The following is a 27,166-nucleotide window of genomic DNA, read 5'->3' as shown; positions in this document are numbered from 1 at the left end:
TTGGTTAGAGCCTCATCTGTTTCTGGTTTCTGGTTCTGGGCATCTCATTTTAGGAAGGATAGCAAGAGGCTAGAGAAAATTTCACAAGGTGATGAGAATGGGGGTCAGAGAATGGGTCTGAATGACTGGGGATCTTTGGTCTGAAGAAGAGAAGAGTGAGCACAAAACCAATCTTTTAGAGTATTTGGAGAACTGCCATGGGAAAGAAGGGTTAGACTTGTGCTGGGTAGTTCCAGGAGACAGGAAATCAAAGTAGGAGTGATGGTGGAAATGATAGGAAGGCTGATTTTAGCTCTAAAAGGAGGCAGTAGGGTAGAGAAGAGAGAGAGCTAGCTTTAAAGAACCTGGGTTCAAATCCCACCACCAATGCTTATTTTCCTGTGTGATCTTTAGCAAGTCACTTATCTTCCTGAGCCTTATTTCCTCAATTGTAAAATGAGGAGATTGGATCAGATGGCTCCAGAAGTTTGGTCCTATAAAAATTCTTAACAGTAGAATGGGCTGCTTCAAGAAGTAGTGATTTCACTATCATTGGTTGTATTCAAGCTATCTATGTAATAGAAGGAATTCACAGAAGCACAAAATTAGACTACATGACCTCTAATGCTCCATCTAATTTTAAAATTCTAGTATTCTGTGGTAATAGTAATGAGATAGTTCTCATCTCAATATTTTGTATGGTGGTATGATGTGTTGGCAGTTGTAGTAAAAGAAGGGGTGAATTGCCAATGCAAAAGATGTATAGCTTCTATATTCCCAGGGATAACTGAGTTATCACTTGTGTACAACAGAATTTTATCTTTGTGTTTCTCAGGGTATCAGCGCCAACTGACTTACAAGCGCCAAGATGGCTCATACAGTGCTTTTGGGGAAAGGGATGCTTCAGGGAGCATGTGGTAAGTCACTGTCATTGTCATTACAGAAATATGAGCTAGTGTGGGGTAGTGTAGCTCACATCCATACATTCCATTAAAGTCTAAAAAGTGGATCATCATATTCCTGTGAGAAGTTTTATTTCCATTTTATAGATGAAGAAATGAAACATTGAATACTTCTCAATAAAATAGTTGGGTCACTCAGCTGATTAATTGTTGGGTTGGGATTTGAACCCAGAAATTCTGGAGAGAAACTGCACCATGAAATGACATCGTCTAGATTTGTTCTCTCTGGCAAAAACAGAACCATTAGCTTAACAAGTCTTAATGATAATATCCTCTTTTAAAAGATAAAGGAACTAAAAAAGGGAAAATCATATTCTGGATCTAATTCTCACTAACAGAGAAAATAGTTGCTTGGAGTAGAAATAAGGAAAACTTTGAGGCAAGTGATCACTCCTTTCTAGAGTTTGTGATAGAGAGAGGCAAGCCAGGAGAGAATTCATACATATTCATCCTAGATTCATCCTAGAGTTCAAAGGAAGAGTGGGTAGTATCTCAGGGGCTAAAACTAGAGAGGAAGTCAACCCAAGAAGGCTGGAAAACTCTTAAGAATGTAATTCAGACGACACAAAGGAAAATAATTTTAATGGGGAATAAGAAGGGGATTCTCTGGAGAATCCAGTGTGGACATACAGGGAATTCACCAATTAGCTTAGTTTTTTTTAAATATGTTTATAGAAGATTAAAACATGGATCATGGGCAAATAACAAAGAATAAGACATAGTCTCATAGTCTTAAGGTATAGTCATGTAAAATTATTGTCAGCCAGTAACCTTAGTTATCTTTTACAAAAAAAATTTTACTAAGCAGTTATACCAAAAAACAGTTGATATAAAAACACCTCTCCCTATTCCCTGAAGACATAAGGTCTTTTAGGAGAGGGGGCTCAAACTTGAATGGGTGCTTTTGTAGGGGGTGATAAGGTGGGGCAGAGAGTAGGGTAAAGAAAGGAAAGGGAAAAGAGAGGACAAAGAGAGAAACCCTAATTCTTCTTCTTAAATCTTCTCCTCTCAGAGGTTTGTCTCAAGCTCTTTTATCCTAGACTGACCTGCCACTGGACTGGCTATTACTCAGTTTCCCCCAACAGTTAGCTTTCTGGGTTAGCTGATTACTTCTCTCTTTTTGACCCAATTAAAGAGTTTTCATCTGCTAAAGGGATGGCAGTATTTAATCAATCTTGTTTACTCATTTTAAAAAATAACTCATGTCTGTTGATTGGGAAATGAAGAACTCTATTACATTCAGAATGACTTGAGGCTAGCAAGGACAATCAGAGTGTTTTATTTAATTTTTCAAAAAAACTATATTGGGGAAAGAGGAGATCAAGTAAGAAGTGAATAGTGCCATAATAACTAACAGCAGAAAGAAGTCAGAGCTGTCAGTTCTTGTTTTGCTTCCATTTTCTTTGTCAAGCAAAATGGCCTTTGCATTAAAAGTGACAGAACTAAGAGGGGTGGATACCTGTGATAGATCAGGAGATAAGGTGGGAGCACGTAGTTGTCCTTACTGATTTCAGGTTACCCGATCCAGATCAACCATGTCCACAAAAACTCAAAAAGCTAATGGATATGGTTTCCATACCACTGCTGTGACACTCGAGGGACTGTGGAAAATGAGGGACTGCAGAAACCAGTGAAGGCAAGAATCCTGATGTTCAAAAAAAGGAATAAGAACAGACTACAAAAGGATAGTCTAGTGAATTTGACTTCACTTCCTAAGAATATTCTAGAACAAATAATGAAATCAATGATTAGTAAAGTGAACATCCAATCCAGGAGAACTCTTTTCTGAAGTATTTTGTTCTGGAGTATTTTAGTTTAAGAAAAATATTGATTAAGTGGAGAGTGTCCAGATGAGGGCAATCAGAATGAGAAAGTCCCTTGAGTCTGTGGGAAAATCAATGGAGGGAAAATCAATGAGAATGTTTAGTCTGGTTGACTAGCATCCTCTAAGGGCTGAGGGGCACGTGAGATTGCATTCAAGTTTTTGAAAATCCATCATATGAAAGAGGGATTAGACATTCCCTTTGGCCACAAGAAATAACCAAAAGCAATCAGTGGAAGTTGCAAAGAGAGCAATTTAATCTTGACATCAGGAAACAGTTCCTAACAATTGGAGCCATCCATAAATGGAACAGCCATCTGGAGTGATGGGCGCTGCGCCACCTCCCCTTAGAGAGCTTTGAGCAGAGGCCATGTGACCAATGGCAAGGTCTCTCCTATTAGGGCTTCCTCTCAGATACACCCCTAAGGGGGCTGCTTAGTTCAACTTTCAGTTTCTGGGATCCTGTTTTTCTGGGAAGTGTTTGTTGCCTACTTTCAAAAAGGATCCAAATGAATCCTGTATCGAGGATCAAGATACCTTGTTTCTAACTGTGGCTGATCAGATCTATGTGAGCTCAGAAAGGCTCTACCACAGGTCAGACCCAAATACTCTATGAGAACTGGGATGGAGATGGCTTTAAATTTGCACATCTCATATTTCTTTTGAGCTACTGAAGATTGATGATTACAGAGAATGCATTAATAATAATATCATTAATACTTGGTCATGAATAACTAACCTTATTTCTTTTTTGAAGAGGATTATTAAACATTTTAGCAAAGCATTTAATAAAGTATCTCATAGTATTCTTGTAGCAAAGTTGGAGAAAGTTGGGCTAGACAGTGATACAATGAGATGGCTTCTGAATTGGTTGAATAATTGGGCTCATAGTATTTGCCCCCCATATGCCAAGTACTGTGCTAAGTTCTGTGGAAACCAAATTTTAAAACCAAAAAATTTGAAACAGTCTTTGTCCTCAAAGAGATTACAGTCTTGCAGTCGTACAGAGATGGATTGGAGTGAAAAGAGACAAATCAGAGAAAGCAATTATTAGGAGGTCCAGGCCAATAGTGATGAGGATTATTGGTGCCTGTGTGTGTGTGTGAACAAAAGGGGTGGATGGATGCAAGAGTGTTATGATAAGGGAGCCACCTGCCAGTAGCTGCTGGAGGTCTAACTCAGACCTGTGAATGGATCTCTTCATGTGAGAGGATGATGATGTTACAAGGAGACTGAGAGGCCAGGCCGTTGCATTGTCTGACCCCTCTCCTCTTCCCCCTGTCTCCGATCTATCTCATTTCTGTCCACAACATCTGTGTCAGCAAAGGCTGCCTTGCAACTCCTTCAGATGCTATGATCCACAGCTGTGAAGGCTCTCAGAAATTTGACCTGCCCCTTCACCCAGGCATGGTCCTTAACACAAGAGATGTTGTAAAGATAGAAATAACTGATTAGACTGATTAGATAAGTAAGGTAAGAGTGAGAAGTCGAAGATAACACCAAGCCAGGGGACTTGGGTGCCTAGAACTGTAGTCCAGTGGTTACTAATGCTGCAATGTCAGCTTGGTTAGTGGGAATCTGCTTGGCCCTATGTTGTTTACCCCTTTTATCAATGACTTGGTGCGGGGCATGGGTTCTTTGCCAATCAGATCTGTAATTTCCACAAAGTAAGGAGGAATGCTAGCATGCTGAACAAAAGAGAATTCTGATCCAAACTCTGTAAAATACTAGCCAAGTCACTTAATCTCAGTTTCTTCATCTGTACAACAAGAAGTTCAGATTTGACTTTCAAGGTCCCTTCCAGTACTAAATCTGTGGTTCTGTGATCCTAAGTGTTGATGTGAGGAAGAGGGGTTACATTTGTTTTATTTGGCTCCAGTGAAAGTTGCAAAAAAGCAAAGTTAGACTAGAAGTCAGGAATACCATTCTAATTTTTTGTTGTTGCCTAGTCATTTTCAGTCATGGCCAATTCTTTGTCATCTTTTTGGAGATTTTCTTGGTAAAGGTACTGAAATGGTTTGCCATTTTCTTCCCTAGTGATTTTTGACAGTGACTTATCCAGGATCACACAGCTAGTTTCTGAGGCTAAGTTTGAACTCAGATCTTCCTGACTGTAGGCCCAGCACTTTGTCTACTGAGCCACCTAGCAGCCTTCTAACATCTTAATAATTAGGACTACTTAAAAGTAGGATGAGCTGATTTGCAAGTTGACAAGTAAGTTCTCCTTCCTTGAAAGCTTTTGAACAGCATTTGGGTGATCAGTGTGTGACAGTGGAGATTCTTTTTCAGGTGTGGGTTAGAGTAGAGTAGAGTAGACCTTTCTAACTCTAGACTCTGGGATTTGTTATAAATATAGCACTTTGCAAACCATAGAGTGTTATGTAAATATGACTTTATTATTATTTGTACTTGGGTTTGAATTTTTTCAGAAGCCCTGCCCCACCCATTGTTTATGTTATTGTTGTTATATTCCCATGACGGGTAGTAGTACAAAGTAAGGAGGGATGCTATCTCTGGAGTCCAAAACCTTGGATTCAAATCCTACTTCAGACATCCTCAGTTTGCTCAACTGTGGAATAAGGAGGCTAAACTATATTGCTTCCAAGATCCTTCCTAGCTGTGGATCCAGGATCCTTTTTATTTTTATTTTAAATATGAGGAAGTTGAGACCTAGAGAGGTTAAAAAGATATTACAGGAAGTCAGTAGCACAACCTGGCCTTAAACTCAGAATTCCTGACATTAGGCAAGCACTCTAAAAAACTCAGGAAGGCTTTGTGTATTCAGTGGAGCCATATTAGAATTGGGGATGTTGCCATGTTTACATAACAATTCTTTTCCACCTTTGTGGAAACAAAACATTCAATGCCAGAATTAGCCCGTGGCTAGGTCTTACTGGTACCATATAGCCTACTCCCCCTGCTGGCTACACTTAACTTGCAACACCCATGGGACCGAAGTTTGTTGATACACAGAGAATCTCAGATTTAGAAAAGTCATGGAACCCATACCTGAGCAAGAGGCCGCTCTATGACAAATGGTTATTTGACCTCTGCTTGGAGACCTTTGTAACTAGTAACTCACTGCTTTATGAGATGACTCATGTTCCTTCTGGAAAGCTCAAAGTGTTAGCAAGTTTTTCTTGATGTTGATCTAGAATCAGCCTTTGTAACTTTATCTCATGGTAGAAAAATATATGCTCTCTCATATATAACAACTTTTAGATACCTGATCCCCCCATTTTCCTCTACTCCAAGTCACTTGAGTCACCTTATCAGCAAAAGCTGTTTTTGATTTTCATTGAGAGGAGACATAATTAAAACTGCAGCAGAAGGCTTTAGGCTTGACACAACAGATCCCTTCTTTCTATTGAGAGGGGGAGAGAGAAACTAGGGGTTCACTATCTTTCAGAAGTAGTGTGCCCTTCACCTTATGGCAGTGCTTATGGCATGTTATTGCGAGTGATATTGGTGGCTAAACACTAAAGTTCGGAAAAGGTCCAGAAGGGTTAGATCATTAACTATCAAAAGGGTTCGACACCATTTCCTATGATTGCTGACAAATTAGGAGGCTATTGAACTCATGAGTTTAGGGAACTGGTATCATGGCAGGTAATTGTGGGCAGTGACAATGAGGGGGGAGATGAAACAACCAGAGGAGACTTTTATGGTGACTTCAGTGTCCACTTTGGGCACAAACTCACTACAAGTCAATGCAGCTGGTGTCTTTCCCCAGGGTTGATGTATGGGAGTAGGAAAGGGAGTATGAAAAGTTGGTGATTTTTAGTGGGATGAACTATAGACTTACACTTGAGTATGCATTTTTCCAGTGTGCAACACACATGTCCCAATAATATCATGGAAAACATACTTGCCGTGCATCTAACCTGGCTCTGTAATTTAATTGCAATTGTGTACCTTGATGAGACAGGAGTTTCCTCCTATGTACAATAGAGACAGGCTTTACCTACCTCATAAAGTTGTGGTAAAGAATATAGCTTATAAACCACCACAACCATAGAACTAATCATAGGAATGGTACTAATTTCCATTACTATAGGGCTTTTACAAAGCATTTTCCTCACAGATGCCCATGAGATGGATCATGGGAATCATTGGCTCCATTTTTCAGTGACAAATTGAGATTCAGAGAGGTAAGATGATCAGACAGCTAAAATCCTCCATTCTGCAGGAAGCCCTTCAGTAAGATCTCCCTTAATTCTAGTGCCATCCCTCTTTTGGTAATCTCTAGTTTGTGCTGTTTGAAGCTTGTATGCATACAATTGTTAAATGCTATTATTATTATTAGCCTGTAAACTCTTTTCTCAGTAGTGCCTGGCATATAGTAGACATTTAATAAAAATATATTAACTATCAGCTAGAAAATGTTTAATTGGGATGTTGAAACCAGGTCTCCTAATTCCCACCCCAATGGTATGATTATGTATCAAAAATTCATTTATTGTCAGATTTCCCCACAGACTATTGCAATGGTCTAGGCAGTAGCTTGAGGAAGACCCACACCCGACTGCAGGAAGCATCAGAGAAGAGATGTTGCAAAAGTGAGATCCATGGCCTTTGCAACAGATTGGATACGGGGGGGGGGGGGAGAGAGGGGGTTAGGGAGTGGGGTGAGATATAATGAGAAGTTATCGATGACTCCTAGATTGCAAGCCTGGGAAACCGGGAGGATGGTGTTGCCCTTGACGGTAATACAGAAGTTAAAAGAAGGGGAGTTTAGAGAAAAAGATAACAGTTATGTTTTGGACATGTTGAGTTTAAGATGTCTATTGGGCATCCAGTTCAAGCAGTCTGAATGGAAATTGGAGACAGGAGATTAGAGGTGAGCAGAGGCTGAGAATCATCAGCATGGAGATTGTAATTAATCCCCATGTAATTAAGTCCCATGGAGGCTTTTGAGATCACCAAGTGTCATATAGGGAGAGGAAAAGAAAACCCAGGACTGAGCCTTGAGAGACATCTATGGTCAAAGGGTATGAGCTGAGGTGTATCAAGCAAAGGACTGAGAAGGATCCATCCCAGAGGTAGAAGGTGAATCAGGGGAGTGCAGTGTCCTGAAAACTTAGAGAGAAGAGATTAATCCACAATGCTAAACGCTGCAGAGAGGCCAAGTAGAGTAAGGATTGAAAAAAAGTCACTGAGACTTACAACTCAAAGATCCCTAGTAACTCTGGAAAGAGTAGTTTCGGTGGAAGGATGAGTTTGGAACTGGATTATAAAGGGGGAAGAAGCGAGTGACAGGAGAGGAAGTAGAGGCGCCTAGTATAGATGCCCTTTTCTAGACATTTGGCCATAAAGAGCAGAAGAAATAGAAGACAGTGATCACAAGATGGAAGGGTAAGTGTATTTGTAGGAGATGGAGAAAGAACCAGAGAGTAGACAGAGAGATTCAAGATAAGTGAGAGAGTGAGAATGACAGGTAAGGTGTTCTGTTGGAGATTCCCACATCTAATAGCTTAATTGCCAAACAAAGCTCTTAATAGAGCTTATTATTATAGTAAGGCTTCTTTGAGATATCAGAGTCTTGTCTTCTTGCCCCAATTTTGTAAAATTAAGATGTCACTTGTGCACTGTAACTTGGGCCAGTTTCATGATCCCCATTTCCTTGTGCATCACTGTAAAATTATAGAATCTCTGTGGTGGAAGAAACCCTTGGTTTGAATCCCAGCCAGCTTTAACAGTAACTAACTGAAAAGACATGGATAAGCCACACTTTCATTCTGTGTCTTAGTTTGCAGATCAAATGGACTTAATTATCTCTGCAATACTTTGCAAATTTTCAATTGCTTTACAAGTATATTACAATGAAAACCAAACCTTTAAAATAGCAATAATAGTTGGCAAAAGCCAATCAAAGCATGAATACCCCACAATTTAAATAATAGTAATTGCTAGTAGTTACTTATAGTATCTTATAGCCCCTCCCCACAACTCTGTGAGGTAGTTAGCCATAATTGTTCCCATTTTACAGATGAAGCAACTGAGGCACATAGACTATGAGTTCCTTTAGAAATCATAAGATTCAAAATGTGAAGGAGAAGATGGACGTGGCAGTATAAATCACTTATAATCCTCTTTCCACATCAGAATGAGTAATCACTTGACCAACCAAAGCCAAATGAACATTTGGCTCCATCTACACATATTCCTCAAGGTCAAATTCTCCATTAATTGGAGGCCCATCTGTTCTGTTCAGGGTGGGATTTGACACCTCCACACTTGGTGGAGCCCCCTAACAGCCGAGGCCATGGACCGCATTTTCTTTCACTGTTGCTTAGTTTTAAATTGTGCTATTTTTTTTTCTGAATTAGAATTCATTTGGGAGGAAACTTACTTTTATAACATGGCTACATCCCTTTTTGATATAATAAACTTTCCTTTTGATTGAAGATCTGGCACTGCTCAATCCCTAGATATGAAATCTAGTGATATACAATTACTTAACATTTAAAAAATGCCTTGCCAGGCAGGGTGCCTCCCACCCTTCTCCTCTCAGGGGATGGATAAACCTGACAAATCAAGGGTGGAAAAACAGGCCAGAGCTCTTCCTCATTGTAGAGAGGCTCCATTCCTTTGGTGTATCTTGATTTAGATAGAGCTAAAGATTAGAAGGAGATCAGAAGGTTGAATATATTTAATTAGTTTTTTGAGGGTTTTTTTTTGACAAAGATTTTTACTTAGCTCGATCCTTTTTTTCCTGTTTTAACCCTTTGATTTTATTTTAAATTTTTTTCATATGATCTGGTTTTGACCCATGCCAACAAAAACCCAACAGATACTCCCTACAAAGTACATCTGAAAAAAAAAATTAGACAAAACCATCTAACTGCAAAAATTTTTTTAAATAATAGCTTTTTATTTTCCAAAATATATGCAAAGATAGTTTTCAGCATTTATTCTCACAAAACCTTGTGTTCTCAATTTTTCTCCCTTCCTTCTCTCCACCCTTTCCCTTTGACAGCAAGTAATCCAGTGTTAAATTAAATAAATGTTAAACATGTGCAATTCTTCTATATATATTTCCACATTTATCATGCTACACAAGAAAAATCAGATCAAAAGGAAAAAAATGAGAAAGAAAAAAGAGCAAATAAACAACAACAAAGATGAAAATACTATGTTGTGATCCAAACTGCAAAGACACATTTAAACAAGAAGCACTTATTCAATAATGACTGTATGCAATATCCTGGGGCTCTATTGTGGGGAAAATATCACATTTAGATAAGACAAAGTCCCTATCCTCATCAACATTCCAATTGGGGATAAGACACCCACACAGCTGGCTGAAATACACAATATTGCATGATAAATGTAGTCGAGAGCCACAGAACATCATGTGGGCTGGGAAAGGGAAGGTCACTGGAACTGGAAAGGCTGAATTTTTGTTCCCCATGTATTCAGTTTGAAGAAAAATTGTTCAGATGATATTTCTCTGCCTTGCATGGCAGAAAATACACATGCACACATGCAGAAAGCTGGCAGTGTGATGTTATGGGACTGAGGATCAGGAACCCTTGGTTTGAATCCCAGCCAGCTTTAACAGTAACTAACTGAAAAGACATGGATAAGCCACACTTTCATTCTGTGTCTTAGTTTGCAGATCAAACGGACTTAATTATCTCTGCAATACTTTGCAAATTTTCAATTGCTTTACAAGTATATTACAATGAAAACCAAACCTTTAAAATAGCAATAATAGTTAGCACTTAAGTAGCATTTAAAGGTTCATAAAATATTGGATAAATGTCTCCTTTTGGGATAGCTTGATGGCACGGTGGATAGAGCATTGGTCCTGAGTTCAAATCTGGCCTCAGACACTTAACACTTTCTAGTTGTGTGACCCTGGGCAAGTCACTTAATCCCAACTGCCTTGCCAAAAAAATAAAAAATAATAATAAATTTGTCTTATTTTAGCCTTATAAAAATTCAGGGAAGTAGGTGTGATTATCATTCCCATTTTATAGATAAGGAAACTGAGGTTGAGAGATTCAGTGATTTGCCCATGATCTCATAGGTAGAAAGACTCTGAAGTAGGATTTGAGTTCCAGTTCTAGTAGTCTGCTCATTGCTTGACCTGACTACCTCAGTGAAACAAGTGAGGCCCATGAGGACATGGAAACATGACAATCTACAGGCCCGCCCAATAAATTCTTTGTTTAATGATACCAAGTAACCCCAAAGGATATTCCAGAGGAAACGACTGTAGCTCTGGAGCCTGTGCCAAACTCCCCAAAACCCAACTGAGAAACCTTGGAAACAGTGAGGCCATATTACCTCTATTGTGTGTGTGTGTGTGTGTGTGTGTGTGTGTGTGTGTGCGCGCGCACAAGTGTGATCCTCATGTGAATGAACTGTAAAAAAAAAAAAAACGAATTGTTAAAGTTCATTTTTAAAAGGCCTTTAATATCTGTAAATGGAAGAGTTTTCTTCTAAGTGAAAAGAATAAGCCATCTCTTGAGAGACATCCAGAAATAATGGGAAGAAGGTTAAAGGAGGAACTGGGAGTCCCAACTCTGCTGAGATTTATGGGTTGACTGTGGCCAAGTCATTTTCTGTCCTTGACCCTCTGTTTTCTCATCTGGAAATTGAAGGGACTGAATCTCTAAGGATCTTTTTGGCCCTGATATTCTGTGTTCTGTTTTCTATGATCCCTTTCAGCTCTGCCATTCTCTCTGTTTACATTCTAAGATCCCATGCAGTTCTACCATGCTATGATTCTATGAGTGAGATAAGATCTTGAGACTTTATCTAGTTTAACTATCCCCACCTCATCCATTTTAGGAATTCCTTCAACATTCCTAGCAGATCCAGCCAGTCTTGTCTTTTGAAAGCTCATATTGTGGGTGAGTGTTTTCTCTGCTAGGTCTTCTCTTTTCTCTCTACCCTCTTTTTTTGGGGGGGTTACCTCCCATTGGTTTAATTATCATCTCCATTCAAATAACTCCTAACCCTATAGATCCAGACTACTTTGGGGATATTTCAAACTGGAGTTTTGTCATAGTCATCTCAAGTTCAACCTGTCCAAATTTCAACTTAATTATCTTTCCTCTCAAACCCTCTTCCAAATTTGCCTATTTTTATTGGGGATTCTACCAATTCTTGTAGTCACCAAGCTTCATAAACTACTATTTCACTTGAAATTATGCCATATATCCATTCTATTGTCACATCTTGTTATTTCAATCTCCCTCCGATACTTCCTTGACTACCATTTATCACTTCTGGCCTGGTCTATTGTTAGTAGCTTGTCCCGTAGTTCAGCCCAGTTGGCCTTTTTCTATTTCCCTATACACCACACTTATTCTTGTCTTTACACCGTTGTCCTGGCTGTCCCACTTCCCTGGTATTATCATCTCTCAGAAGCCCCCACTTCCTTCGAGCACAACCTGAGTCCTTTCCTGATATTCTCCACTGCTAATACCGCCTCACCCCTCAGTTGACCATGTACCTCTCTTGGATATGTCTGCATATGAATATACTGGATAATAAGCAGCTTGAAGGATTATTTCAACTTTTGTTTCATTTCCTCAGTGTCTGGCACAAAACAATTACTAAATATATGCTTATTGATTCGTTATTTGAAGTGTCTCTCCTCTCCAATCCATCCAGTGTCAAAAGGATTTTCCCAAAGTGGAGGCTGAACATTTTATTCCCCTGTGCAATTAACTACTGGCATCCTATAGCCTCTGTTCTGTTTTAAAGTCCTTTGCACTCTGGTCTCATTCCTCCTTTTAAAATCTATCACTTCTCACAGACGACAGTCCAGCTTCCTTACACATGAAACTCTATATCCTATCTCCATCTTTGTGCTAACTTTCCCACACTTGGAACATTCCTACTTCACATCTACCTTTTTAGAATCCCTTTTTTCATTCAAAACACTGTTCAAATGGCTTTTCCTGATCCTTCTAGCTGCTAGTGTTTTCCTCTCCCAAAATTTATTGTGTCTATCATCTATATATACACATTTGTATATATGTATTATGTATATAGAAGTGTGTAACACAGGAAAGGGATCAGATAAACAGTTTAGCTCAATTGCTATTGTGTATAATCCCTGCTCTAAGTCCCAATTGCTCCTGCTCAGGCTTGAGTCCTAGGTACCCTGGCTCCTTAAGACTCCCTCACCAGGCTAGCTAGCTCCATCATTCTGCCTGCAATCCCAGCTTCGGGGTTTTCATGACTTCAATCAGCAGGTGCCATGGGGATCACTTCTGGCACCTGAAACGAAGGAAGACAAATAATACAAAAGAGAAACAATCATCCCCAGACCCATTTTGGGAGCTAGAATAAAAGAAAGGGAGTAGGGGAAGCATTTGCCTTCCCCACTTAGCAGTTTAGTTCTGGCGACCACACCAGACACTGCAGATAGAGGTTGCTGAAAAGAATGAAGCTGAAATGATGACAGAAAAGAGAGTGAGTGGTTCAGCTTCACCAATTTTAAAGATGCAGGTAGCCAATCAAAGGCAACTACCCCAGCCACATGATAGGGAGATGTAGAGACTCTGTTAAATAGAACAGAGCATGCTGTCAAGCCCTTCAGGGACACCCCTCCCATGCCCCATGCATAAAATAGTCATGTGGGTGGCCCTCTCTGACGGATGATCTGTAAGCTTTTTTAGAGCAGGAATTGCCTTATTTTTGCTTTTATATCCCCAGAAGGTAGGGCAGTATCTGGCTTATAGTAAAAGCTTAATAAATGCTTGTTGATTATTTGATTCTCTGTGGGCACCTTTATTGAATCATCTACGTTTGGTGTGCTTTAGGCTAACGGCTTTTGTCCTGAAGTCCTTTGCCCAGTCACGGGGGTTTATTTTCATTGATCCTAAGGAGCTGGTATCTGCCAAGGACTGGATCATTCGGCATCAGAAGGAAGATGGCTCCTTTCCTGCTATGGGAAGAATATTGAACAAAGACATCCAGGTAAGCAGAACAGTACTCTCAAGTCAACAAGTCAAATCAACAAGCATTTATTAAGCACTTCTCATAGTTTATTTGATTCCTATGACCATCCTCTGGTTATAGATAGTCAGGTGGTATTATCCTTATATTGTGTTCACAGATGAAAGTTGTATTTGTTAACTTTGCTTAGTTTCCTTCCAATTCCAACAACCTGAGGTTCCTCGATGCTGTTCTTGGGAATTTTAGTGGCAAATCCAAGCCCTTTCTTTTTTGTTGTTAAAGCTTTTTATTTTCAAAATATCTACATAGATAATTTTCTACATTCACCCTTACAAAACCTGGTATTCTAATTTTCCTCCTCCCTTTTTCCCACCCTCTTCCCTAGATGGCAAGTGATCCAAAATATGTTAAACATGCAATTCTTCTATACTATTTCCACAATTATCATGCTACACAAGAAAAATCAGATCAAAAAGGGAAAAAATGAGAAAGAAAACAAAATGCAAATTAACAATAATAAAAAGAGTGAAAATACTATGTTGTGGTCCACATTCAGTTCCCACTATCTTTTCTCTGGGTGCAGATGGCACTCTTCAACACAAGATCATTGGGAATGACCCAATCTTTTTCTTAGATGTCTCCTGAAACTATGGCCCCAGAGTTGGTGCTGCTGTGAGCCTCAAGTGAGATAATGCATGTAAAGCACTTAGCAAAGCTTAAAACACTGTATTATCATCATCATCACCCTGATCACCACACCTGCAGGCTAGCCTACTGGGAACTGCGTCCCTGGTGCAGCCTTCTCCTTCCTGCCGTCTGGGTGCAGGCAATGGCTCTAGGACCACATGGGACAGGCTAATCACTGTTTAACATCCATTTGTATGTATACACCATTAATCTGCATTAAACTTTCTTAAGTCCAGACAAGCAACCAAACAATAAAGCAAGCCCTAATTTGCAGAAATTGCCCATTTCTGAGGCATGAATGCTCTAACTGAAAATCTAGGCTTTCACCTGGGCCAATTAGAGCTGGCTCTCACAGTCTCCCTACTAATCAGATGACGGTGTGGTGCTTGACCTAGGGCTAAGTAAAGGTTTAGGAAGGACTTGAGAAAGGTTCTGGGGCACTGGACACCCCAATCATAGCATCAAAGTGTGGAGAAGGCTTCGGTCCCAGCCCTTTCTCAGCATTCAAAGCACCCATCCTTTTCATGCCAATTTGACAGATGGGCCAAGGAACTGGAACTGAAACACATACACATACTCATATAACACACTTGCACACACTTATACACACTTACCTTCATATACACATTCACATAGCACACATATACATAAGAAACAAATGCAAGCATGCTGAGACCCATAATCATACATACGTATGTATCAAGACACAACCAGAATAACAAACATATTCACTAGAAAAATGGAGCTGATGTAGCCTCCTGTGCCCTGAACATGAACAGTTTCTATTGAATGTTTCTACTGAAATAAATACACAAAGGCAGCTCCCCCTAATTGGATGATAGTAGACTAGATGAGTCCTTCCCCAGTTATGTTTAGTTAGTTGTGTTACTCTAGGAAACTTAACCTCTGAATGCCTCAGTTTCCACAATCTGTAAAATGGGGGTCATAGCATTTATCTCAGAGGATTGTTATAAGGATAAATGAGAGACCATATCTAAATTATATGTAATAAAAATGCGTATCTTAAAATTCCTTAGAAATGCTAGCTATCAGGAACATGGCACCTCAGACATACACAGGGCAGTGTGTGCTGCTAATCTGGTTTCACTTCCATTCCACTTTTGTTCCCTAGGGTGGGATCCATGGAAAGATCTCTCTGACTGCATACGTGGTGGCAGCTTTACTGGAGACGGGAATCACTTCTGAGGTAAGGGACAAGGAGCGCCTGCATTTTTTTGGGGTGGGGGGAGATGCGTGACACACAGAGATGGGTGCAAGGATTGGAAGAGAGACGGATAGGGGAAGAGATAGAGGAGGGAGAGAAAGAGACACAGAGATAGAGAAAAGAGAGAAAGATGAGAAAGAGAGAATATGTGGAAGTGTATGTTTGTGCTGGAGGCATGGGGATTGAGATGGGAAAAGCAGGTGACAACCGCTTCTCTTGATAATGCAGTTCTGGATGCATCCGTGCTCAACATACGTGACTGCACCGTGCCCCCAGTTCCCCAAAAATCTGCAGCTTCATCTGTCCATACAAGCAGTGGCCTGTGCTGGGAGCCCAGGGGCCCGGAGAGTTGTCTAATCATGGAGACTCACCTTGTTAGCTGTATTGCTGTCTGGGCATCTGCAAGATTGCTACTAGGAGAGGGATCAGGTGCAGAAAGGACCTTTTGCCCATTTCAGGAAAGGAAATAAGCTTTTATATGACACTTACTCTGTACCTGGCACCGTGAATATTATCTTATTTAGCTCTCACCACCACTTGGGGAGTTTTACAAAGTTTCACAAAGTCACACATTTCAGCCAGTCCCTGAGGCTAGATCTGAATTCAGATCTTCCCGATTCCAAGCCTGTCGCTGGCCACCAGTTTTCTCAAGATCCCAGGCCTTGTTTGTAGAAATGCTCATGTTCTCCTTTGACAAGAACAACTTAGTAAGTCCACATGATTTTGAGAATATGTAGAGAATGGCAAAATACAGGGTGAGAAGATCCAGATTCAACTCCTATTTCTGCTTCAGGCCAGCAGGGGTGCAGTAGCAGTAGCCCTGGGCCTGGAGGTGGGGAGCACTGGCTGACTTCAAATCCCGCCCCTGACACTAACTAGCTGTGTGAATCTGGGCAAGTCAGTGAATCCTGTTTATCCCAGTTTACTCTGCTTGAAAATTGGATTTCTAATAGCATCTATTTCCCAGGGTTATTGTGAGGATCAAATAGATAATATTTGTAAAGCATTTTGCAAACCTTAAAGCACCATGTAAATTTTTCTTCTTATTATTAGTAAGTTCCTTTCCTTGTCTTGGGTTCATTTTCTTCCTTTATAAAATGAGGAGCCTTCACTAGATGACTTCCATCCCTATTTTGGCTCTGAGCTAACATTGGTCTCAATCCTCTGAGACTTGGGACGTGGGACTCTGGGAAGTGAGTGGCATTTTAAGTGAAAAAAGTCGAGAGACTCAGACTGAGTCCCTGTTCGTTAGTTACATCCTGTGAGACAAAGAACAAGTCTTTCTGGGCCTTTGCTTCCTCATCTAACAAGCGAGGGCCTTGGACCAGGTGACTATAAGGCCCAGTTCAGCTCTCAATCCATAACCCTTGGTCTCTTCACCTCTGAAATGGGATAAATATATATACTACTTGCCTAGCTTAGAAAGTTGTTATGAGAATACTTTACAAGCTTTAAATTGAAATGTAAGGGTCATTTATTATTGCTATTATTATTATTCAGAGTAAAGAAGGTAGAAGGATTACGTTTTAGGCAAGGACTTTGACTAGAGGAGGCACTAAAATGGGGAAGGGGGACAAAATGACATTCTCTACTGGGAGAGGACTCATAGAAGCAAAGAAACTTGTAAGGGCTTGGGAAAGGGAAGAGTTGGTAGAAATATGTGGTCTTCAAATAGCTTGAGGGTTGTCATGGTTATGTGGGATTAAATTAGTTCTGAATGGATCCAGAAGGCTAAACTAAGAGCAGTGAGGAAAAGTTACAAGGAGCTAAAGACTGGATAGGAAGAGGAAGAAGATTTGGACTAAAGACATGTTAAATTGAGATGATAGAAGGACATCTGAATTGTGTTTAAAAAGCAGAGATTATGGACTGGAGCTCAGGAGAAAGACCAAGACTGAGGCTATAGATCTGGATTTAATGGCTTCTATTCATTATTTCCCATTCATTCTGTTTGAAGCTTGCTTTGTATATATTTGTTTGCATGCTGTCTCCCCCTTTAGTTTATAAGTTCTTGAGAGAGGGACTGGCTTTTGCCTCTATTTATATCCCCAGTGCTTGGCACATAGTTGGTGCTTAATGAATATTGATTGATAGAAGTAGGAGTTGAAATTTGTGAGAGTGGATTTGGTCACTTTTGGATTGGAGAGAGACATAGGATGGAGGAAAGACTGGGAAATTCCCACAATTATGAGAAAAAGAAAAGAGGCAATAGAAGGAGATAGAGGAATAGTAAGATAAGACTTCAGTACTCTACTGTCATGAAAATCAAAGAATTTCAGGAGAAAATAGTAGTATCTTACTCTGCCAAGTCAGGATAATGTCCTTGAAGGAATGAACCAGAGTTCTGACTTAGGTCAGTTTTGATCTTTGTTTCTCTTTGACCTCTTAAAATCAAAATTGAAGCCTATCAATGAAGAGATGTGAGTGAACGTCTGATGTGGGTATGTGTGCGTGTGTGTGTGTGTATACGTCAGTGTAAAAGTGTGATAATGGCCCTGTCTGCACCAGTTTGTCTGACTATTGCCCATGTATATATGTGTCTATTCATGTCTACACAAGTATGTTTTTGTTAATGTTTACTTTTCCATCTGTGTACTTTTCAGTTTCAGTTCAAACATTTATTAATCACTTGTGTACAATATTCTCCTCCAATATGGCACTTCCATGGACATATTGTCTTTAAAAGATGTAATAACAGAAATAATTTTGTTCAACAACCTTCTGGTTCTTAACATGAAGCCAGGAACAAGACAGGGAGGCACATGCTCACCAAAGATATTTGCTACTGTCATGGAGAATGTCCAGCATTTAGTCCAGATGGAAAGGGATGCCCTACGGACAGTGAGGTCCTCCAGATGCACCTGTGTGGAAATGACGTTGTGTCAATCCACCAAGCCCCAGAGCACTGATGAGCCCAGGGTATGCTGTGAATAAGTGTACTAAAGGATTTCCTAAATGAAAGGGCGAGACTTGGAGCCAGACTTTTGGAAGCACTAAAAAGTTCGTCCTAAATAGTCACACAGGAAAAAAACAAAAGGAAAAAAAATTTCTGTTGTCCAGACTAATGTACAGCTGGGTGGATGACCCATGAACTGGATGAGCCAGTCGCTTAGAGAGACACTATCGCTGGCCCAGCTGGGATGAGGTTGAAGAATACTTAGACTGCTGTGGGGAAATTCTGTAGTGCTTTGAATGACACCCAAATTGTTCTGTAACAAAACTCCTTTTTTTAATATCAACGTTCTCCTGGAAATATTGGACAGCTGGAAACCATGGAGTAATCACTGTCTCCAAGTTGTCCACAAAATGTCAGGCGATCCAGAAGAGTTTTCTGGCACTTTAAGTGGACTTCCTGGACAAGAATGGACCAGACAGCCTATGGAAGTCAGCACCACAGGAGAACATCCATGTCAAAGAAATCACTGTTCTGCAGAAATATTCATGTGCAATGCCTCATTTAAGTATTTGTGCATCTAACTAGCTTTTCTATAGCACTTGAAGGCCTTAAAGCACTTTGCATATGTGAGTTCATTTAATCCTCACAACAATCCATTTACAGATGAGGAAACTAAGAGAGATGAAGTAAACACTTGCTCATGATCAAACAACTAGTAAATCTCTGAAATGAGATTCTAACTCAGATCTTCCTCCAAGTCCAGTGCTCTATACTGCCTATATATGGGATGGCGGTAATAGTTTGCATCAGAGCTTGGGCTGCATAATTTGTATTGTTAAAGAGAGATTAGGCTGGATAAGATGAGGTCTCTTTCAACTCAATCATTCAAGGCTTCCCAAAGAACGAATGGAATTTAAATATCTCCAGATACAACATACACCCAGGAATGGCCTTTGTCTGGACTTTGAAAACAGCCACCTCTGCAGTCCTAGGGGTGAATACCCAAAACTATTTGCACGTTAATTTTTAAAACAAGTGGTCTCAAAAAAATTAATTTAAATTAAAAAAATAATAATAAAATAGGTGGTCTCCTGACAACTGTCTTTACTTCTTTGAACACCAGTTCATATGACAGACCATGGCAAAGACTTTATATCTTAATGGACTAGGGTTGGTTAAAAAGATTGTATTTGTCTTCCCCACACACATTAACACATGTTCAGTAAAGTGCATATGCAATGCATTCATTCATTCTACAGGCTAATTGTTTAGTCTGTAGAAGACTCTCAGTACTAAAGGATATAATACAAAGGCAAATAAGACATAGTCATTGCTTTCAAGGAACTCAGAGATTTATGCAGAAATTGCTGGATTTATGATAAATACATTAAAAGAGGCACAAAGTTATTTTGGTTTCTGTTTTATTTTTTGGAGGGGTGATGTAAGTGGGGAAGGAAGTATCAGAAAAGACTTCATGAAGGAAGGAGCCCATTAGCTAAACCAGAAAGAAAAGAAAGAGATTCAACAATTGGATATTGTCAGGGAATTAGAGGATATGTAGATAATCAGATTGGGGGGCAACTAAGTGGTATTGTAGATAGAGCATCAAACTTGGAGAATGGAAGATTCATCTTCCTGATTTCAGATATGTCTTCAGACACTTACTAGCTATGTGACCCTGGGCCAGTCATTTCACCCTGTTTGCCTCACTTGAAATGAGCAGGAGAAGGAACTAGCAGACCATTCAAGTATCTTTTCCAAGAAAACTCCAAACGAAGTCAAGAAAAATTGGACATGACTGAAAAATATCTGAATGACAAAAAGAATCAGATAACCTTAGCATGAGAAGGAACTTCAGAGATCCTCTAGTTAAACTCCATTTTATGAATCCCAACCGTAACCCTAAGTGGGGTGTGCAGCTCGTAAGACCTCCCATGACAAGAAATACTTCTTCTCTAAGAAAACTCAACACTGAAGTATGGATGCTAATAGCTTTGCTGTGCCTTCTGAGCCCACAGAGAAGAATTGAGCTGTTCCAGCATGGGAGACAGCAAGACATTCAGCATTTTAATATGTCGACAAGGGCTAATGACGGCACTGTCCTCCACAAGCTGCGTCTAGATGTCAAGATTCAGTTTGTTGCCCTTCCCAGGAAGGATGGACAAGCTGGAGTGGAAGTGGAGAAGGCTGACCTGCCTCTGAGGGCTAAGAGAACTCGAAACTCTGTGGACGAGCTGGAATTGTTTAGCGTGTAGAAGATTCCCTTAGCTCACAATCACTTGTATAAACATCTGAGGGATTTTCATGTGGAAGAGAGAATTGACCCATAGTTCCCAATGGCAGTGGTTAGGATTACTTGAGGGAAAGGAAGGTAGAAGAGCAGATTTTGATTTAGGACAAAGAAGAAAAAACGCCTTCATCTGAATAGTTCAAAAGTGGAGTAAGCTGTATGTTTGTGTGTGTGTGTGTGTGTATATATATATATATACATATATATTATACCTTTATAGCTATACATTTGGAGGTAGTAAGCAATTTGTGATGGGCCCAGGTGAGGGAAGGTGTTCAGTGATGTGTTTGTTGGAGGGTTGGACTGAATGTCTTCGGAGGCACCATACTGTTCTGGGAGAAGTGGGTCAGGAAAGAGACTGCCCTGCCTGAGCCCTCCAAGTGACCCCTACAGCCCGGCTGGGAGGATCGGAGGTGCGTCCGGCTGGTTCGGCTCTTTCTCGGCAGCCTGACCTCTCCCATGCTGCATGTGAACACAGTTATGAGGCATCCAGCAACAGTTTCCATTTTATAGCACAGAACCAAATGTGGTTTCTTTTATGTCTAAGCCTCCAGGGCTAATTGGACCCTTTTTCCTTGTGCTCAGCTCATGATACTGCTCCCCACCTGGGTGCAAACCAGGGCTCGGGTTCCAAAAGGAGAGAGCCCGACGCAGAGACCCCCACTTCTGGAGCAACACAACTCCTCCTGGCGGGGCTGCTCTTTCTGCAAGCGAGCCAAGGGGGAAGAGTAAAGGTCATACCCCAGAGGAATGAAAGGAAACAAATTACATCAAGTACAATTACATTGTTTCTATAAATTATCAGGACTGCGTTCCTGAGAGGCGAAGTCATTGCGATTCATAAAACATGATTGCAGGATGCAGTCACCCCATTCACCCCACTCCCACCCCACCCAGAGACCTTTGGACCTTATTATTCTCCGGCATCTGCTCTGCCCTCCTTTGTGAGGAGACAGCACGGAAAACAGGACGAGACCTGCCTGCCTTCAGCACCGCTGTCATTTGCATCACTTTCCCTTTTCCGTTGTCCCCAGCATTGTGTGTGACCAAGTCCCATCATCTTCCCTGGGTCTCCTTTTCTTCATCTCTTAAACAAAGCAGTTGCATTGAATCTTCAGGGTGTGTAGATTTTAAAGTTAGAAAGTCTCTTCTAATCAATTCTTTGATTTTTTATTTAAGAGTGCAATCTCTGAGGTCCAGCCCTAAGTCATATGAACTATGAAGTTCCCTCTTGCATGTACTACAGTCAAACAAGCTGCAGAATGCCTCCTGGTCACCAACAGGCTTAAGCTCCCCAGTTCAAGAGCCCATCTGATCCCTTGGTGCCAGGATCTGCTTCCCTGAAATTACTTTGGATTTGCTAGGAAGATATCTTTTTAAATTTATTTGGGTTCACATTGTTTCTTCCAGTAGCATCCTTGGGGAAAGAATTGGTCTTTTTTTTTTTTTTTTGGCTGAGGCAGTCGGGGTTAAGTGACTTGCCCAGGGTTACACAGCCAGGAAGTGTTCAGGGTCTGAGGCCAAATTTGAACTCGGGTCCTTCTGACTTCAGGGCTGGTGCTCTCTCCACTGCACCACCTAACTGCCCCTAGATTTGTCTTTGTGGCCAAAGAAATGTCCACTGTACAAATGAATATGGGAGTGGGTGAATGAATGCGTATTGAGCAAGTCCTGAACTATCAAGGAGATACATTAGATAATCAACTTCTGAGCTCCTTTTTCAGTTCTAAATCTGTGTGAGCTGATGATCAACCAATCCATGTTAGAGGTAAGGAAATCAGTCCTAGAGATTAAATGACTCACATACCTAGCTCATTGCTGGCAGACCTGGGACAACAGCCTCGGTCTTCTAAGCGCTTGGACCTTCACTGTCCTGTGTGCGGACCATTCATTTGGCTCCTACTCTGTACCACAAAACTAGCCTTCGTCTGTCCTGTCTTGGATTGTCCTCCTGTTATTTCATTTAGTCAGTAATCAATCAATCCAGCATTTATTAAGTTCCCACTGTGTGTCAGGCACTATACTTTCTCCTGGGGATCCATGTATGAAAATAAAATCATCTTTTTACTCAAAGAGAAAGTATGCGTATAGCTATATGCACATATGTATGCACATGCATGTGTATGCACATGGTTTACTATGTACATGTGTGTACATGCACCTAGGTGCAATGTATTGTGGGTTTTGTGTATGTACACATGTATGTGTGTGTGTGTGTTTGTATGTATTTAATTCTTGTCAACAAGATTTTTGGCTTCTGGAGGCCACAAACCAAGGATTATAGATATATTGTCGCTCCTACAGAACACTTAAGTGGTTTTCAATGAATACTGGAGAAGGATCAAATCAGTTTGTGATTTAATCTCTCGGTTCAGCCAGTACATGGTCTTTTGTCCAGTCTTATGAGTTTGTCATGGCTGCTGTAAGATTCTCCAAAGGTGCCTCTAAGACCTATGTAGATTCTGAGAAGAATGCTTCTCCAAACTGCCCCACAGGAGGCTTAGATGTAGGACCCCAACTCACTTTCCCCCATTACAGCCCTGTCATCTGCCAGGCCCCAGGCTTAATCTTCCTCCTGTCACATGACCATCTCAGAGATGGAGAGAAAGTTCAGGAATCTTTGTCCTGTGCAGAGAAGAAAATGAAATCCTATAGCCAATGGTTGAGAGTTTCTGAGCTTTGTGAGTGAGAAAATCTAAAGAATTCAGCATGGCCCCTGAGGCTTCTCGTACCATGACTGTCCCACAGCCTCTTTCTTCTTTCTGCTTAATACCATGTTACCTCCTTAACATATTTTTCTGGTTGGAGCATGATGAAAATGTTAATCTAAAGTTTAGAACATTTGAATATTTATTCCTCGGTTGTTTTTTTTTCCAAAGTAACTTTTAAGACATTTACTGATGATCCTGGCAAATTACTTAAGCCTTTTTGCCTCAGTTTTCCTATCTGTAAATAAGCTGGAGAAGAAAATAGCAAACCACTCCAGTGTCTCTGCCAAGAAAACTCCAGAAAGGGATCACAAAGAATCAGACAATACTAAAAATGACACAATTGAAAAATAATGAAACTTTTTTAAAAAGAGAATAGTAATTTTTATCCCAAAAGTTGGACAGGAGATCAGGGGTCATGGGATCATAATTTAGAGATGGAAAAGGCTTAGAGGTGATCTAGTCCAACTCCTTTATATCACAGATAAGGAAACTGAGGCCCGGAGAGGTCAATTGACCTGTAAAAACAGAACTTGAACCCAGAGCCAGCACTAAGTAGGGATTCCCTCTGCTACATGCCTTATGAGTAGTCAGCTAGCCTTCTCAAGAAAACTTTTACTATAAAGAGCTCACTATCTGCCCCAGTGGCCTATTCCACTTTAGACAGCTTTCATTATTAGGAAATTTCCCCTTTTATCAAACTGGAATCTGCTTCTCTGCCATTCAGTCTTCTATTCCTAATTCTGCTCCTGGGGCCAAGTAGAGCAAGTCTTGTCCTTCTTTCACTGGCCAGCTCAGTACATCCCATGTTCCTCTTGACCTGGCGTGGCAGTAAGCCTGGGAGCTGGTTACGATGAACCAGTCTCTAGCAACAAGAGGGCTTTCACAGTTTGAGACCAGGGAGAAAAGGGTTCCTTGGCAATGAAAACTCTTGGGATGGGAGCAGTCCTGTTGTGTTCTGTTCTGGACATCTCATTTGAGGAGGGAGTCAGATGGATGAGCTGAACAGCATCCAGAGGGAATAATCAGATTGGGAGAACTCAAACTCATACTAGAGGAGGACCATCTGAAGGAGCCAAACATGTTTATTCTGAAAAGGAGACAATAATGAGAGGGAAGGAAGAATGTGAGGGGGATGGGGGGAAGAGGTGGAGTTGGAATGACAAGAGAACTCTCAAATGATTGTCAAATGAAAGAAATGTCATTGTTTAGTTGTTTTCAGTTCTGCCTCTTTTTGATTCCATTTGGGGATTTCTTGGTGAAGATACTGAAGTGGTTTGTCATTTCCTTTTCCATAAATTTTACAAATGAGAAAACTGAGACAAACTGAGTTAAGTGACTTACCCACAAACACATTTAGTAAGTGTTTGAGGCTGGATTTGAACTCAGGTAGATAAGTTTTTCCAACTCCAGAGCCAGCACTCTATTATTCGCTGCAGTGACACTAAGCTGTCCAAGAGAGAGTAGAATTGTCCTAATTGATCCCAGAGGACAGAACTAGGAGAATGGGTGGTGGGTTACAAAGAGTCTGATTGAGTCTTATTAGAAAGAAAAACTCTAACTGAACAGGCTGCTTCTCTATCAGAGGCCATGAAGCAGAAATTGTATGGCTGCTGAGGAAGAAGGAACTAGAGGAAATTTCTTTTTTATTGCTACCAAAGGCCTTTATACCTGAAAGTCTATGAAATCTGTGCATCCTCCTCCAATTGTGACAGTATCTAGAAAGGCTAAATTGGAGTGCATGGCTGATAAGATAGTGATAAATATAAAAGATGATATGAGATATGAAATGGGAGAGACGTGATCACACGGCAGTTTGAAACAGTTTGGGATTGTTTGATGGGCTGCAAGCTCAATTTGAATCATTGATGTGGAATGGAAACTAATTCTGTCTTAGGCTCATTCAGAAAAATGTAGGTACCCGCCCTTTGTGCTCTGCCCTGCTCAGACAGCATCTGGGGCATAGTGTCGGTCCTGGGCTTCACAAGTTAGGAAGGGCATTGGTGAGCTAGAGAGAGTCCGGAGGAAGTCAACTAGCATGGTGAATGGGAAGATCAATTAGAGGAGAAAAGACTTATAGGGAGCAACTTAATAGCTCTCTTCAAGAATTTGAGAATTCATCCTGTGGAAAGGAAATTAGACCTGTTTGTATGACCCAAGAGAGTAGAACTAGGAGGAATAGGTTTGATGTGATTTAGGAGAGCAATTTCTAGTTCTAATTGATGTGTTTGGGATTTGGGCACCTGTTGATAAGATTCTAAGTACCAATGTTGGGGTTTGGTCATGTGAAGAATTGGCCACTCTCTTTGGAAAAAGGTAGGCTTATTTAGAAGAGGTCACAGACCAAATGAAACCAGGAGTGGTAAATATGAGAGCATATAGTTAATGAAGAAAGAGATGTTAACAATTAATGATGAAAAAGAGAAATTCCCTAATGGAACTAACAATTAACCAGGAGAAAGGAATACCCCATGATGTTGGAGTATGACCTTAGCTGGCTGGCTAAATCTATAGAGTTTAGTGCCCTGAAAGAGTTAGTTATAAGAAGAAGAAAGAATAGAGGGTTGATGAGGGATGATTTGAAAGACACCATGATACAGAATGCCATGGCAGACTGAGCCAAGGGGGTTCAGCAAAGATGGTGTGAGCTATGGACTGATTTACAGGGGAAATTTAACCTCGGGGGTTTGATATAATTTGGATATCTGACTGCACAATCTCTACAGAGAGTGAGACTGAAAGGTTAAATTGATCCTCATGGGTGCTCTTCCCTGCCTGCCTCAGGGAGTAATTTCATCAATACTTCGGTCTTTCTTTGCCAACCAAACCTGGTTAATCAGGACTTCATCAGGTACAAGTTGCAAAGATATAAACTTCCTAAAAATTAAAGCTATTGGAAGCAGCTAGGTGACGCAGTGGAGCACCAGCCCTGAAGTCAGGAGGACCTGAGTTCAAATTTGATCTCAGACACTTTTCATTTCTTGGCTATGTGACCTTGGGCAAGTCACTTAACTCCAACTGCCTCAGCAAAAAAAAAAAAAAAAAAAGCTATCCTGAATGGATTGCTCCCCCTTTTGAAATTCTTCAAACAGAGGTTGGATGCCCACTAATTGGATATAGTGTAGAGAGAATTCTCATTCAGGTAGAGGTACTGAAGACCTGTCCTTCTCTTAAATTCTGAGATATGTAATATCCTCAAGGGAATCAATTTATATGTCATTATCATCTCAAATATATTTGGTTCTGTGTCAGGGGTAAGAGGGATGATGAGGAAAAATGACTAATGATATTCTTTCCCCGAAGGAACACGTAGTCTAGTTTATTTCAGCAAACATTGAAGACTTCAACAGATATTCATTAAGTTCCATCTGTATGCAGAACACTGGTAAATGCTGAGGGACATACAAAGTTTAGATAAGAGAGACCCTTAAGAAGGTTCCAGTGTAATGCAGGTCAGCTCATCAATTATTAAGCATCTACAAAGTCCACTGCTCCACACTAAAGATAATAAAGATGGGGGCAAGAGGGAGGGAGGGAGAGGAGGAACCAAACACCTGTCTTTCCTCAAAAAGCTTATAATCTGAGTGGGTTCGACATGTTCTCAAATCACCATAATCAAGTGAGAATGTGATTAAATGAGAATTCTAGACAGACCCAAGAAATTTCCAGAAGAA

At 40.5% G+C, this 27,166-nt stretch overlaps 1 protein-coding gene and 1 long non-coding RNA gene across 2 annotated transcripts in view; one reads left to right on the top strand and one right to left on the bottom strand.

The window, feature by feature from the left end:
- CPAMD8 (C3 and PZP like alpha-2-macroglobulin domain containing 8) overlaps positions 1–27,166 on the top strand; it is a 166,017-nt gene that overhangs the window by 98,097 nt on the left and 40,754 nt on the right. The window contains exons 27-29 of the mRNA XM_051972095.1: positions 815–896; positions 13,551–13,707; positions 15,506–15,580. Of these exons, the coding sequence (XP_051828055.1) occupies positions 815–896; positions 13,551–13,707; positions 15,506–15,580 (314 nt within the window). The remainder of the gene's footprint in view (positions 1–814; positions 897–13,550; positions 13,708–15,505; positions 15,581–27,166) is intronic.
- Positions 13,589–27,166, bottom strand: part of LOC127545064 (uncharacterized) — a 51,330-nt gene continuing 37,752 nt past the window's right edge. The window contains exon 3 of the long non-coding RNA XR_007949585.1: positions 13,589–13,675. This is a non-coding gene — a long non-coding RNA (uncharacterized LOC127545064). The remainder of the gene's footprint in view (positions 13,676–27,166) is intronic.

Source organism: Antechinus flavipes, chromosome 1, assembly GCF_016432865.1.
Source record: "Antechinus flavipes isolate AdamAnt ecotype Samford, QLD, Australia chromosome 1, AdamAnt_v2, whole genome shotgun sequence".
In the NCBI taxonomy this organism is placed as follows: Eukaryota; Metazoa; Chordata; class Mammalia; order Dasyuromorphia; family Dasyuridae; genus Antechinus; species Antechinus flavipes.
The sequence above is the reverse complement of the archived record's forward strand: the minus strand, read 5'-3'. Positions and strand labels throughout refer to the sequence as shown.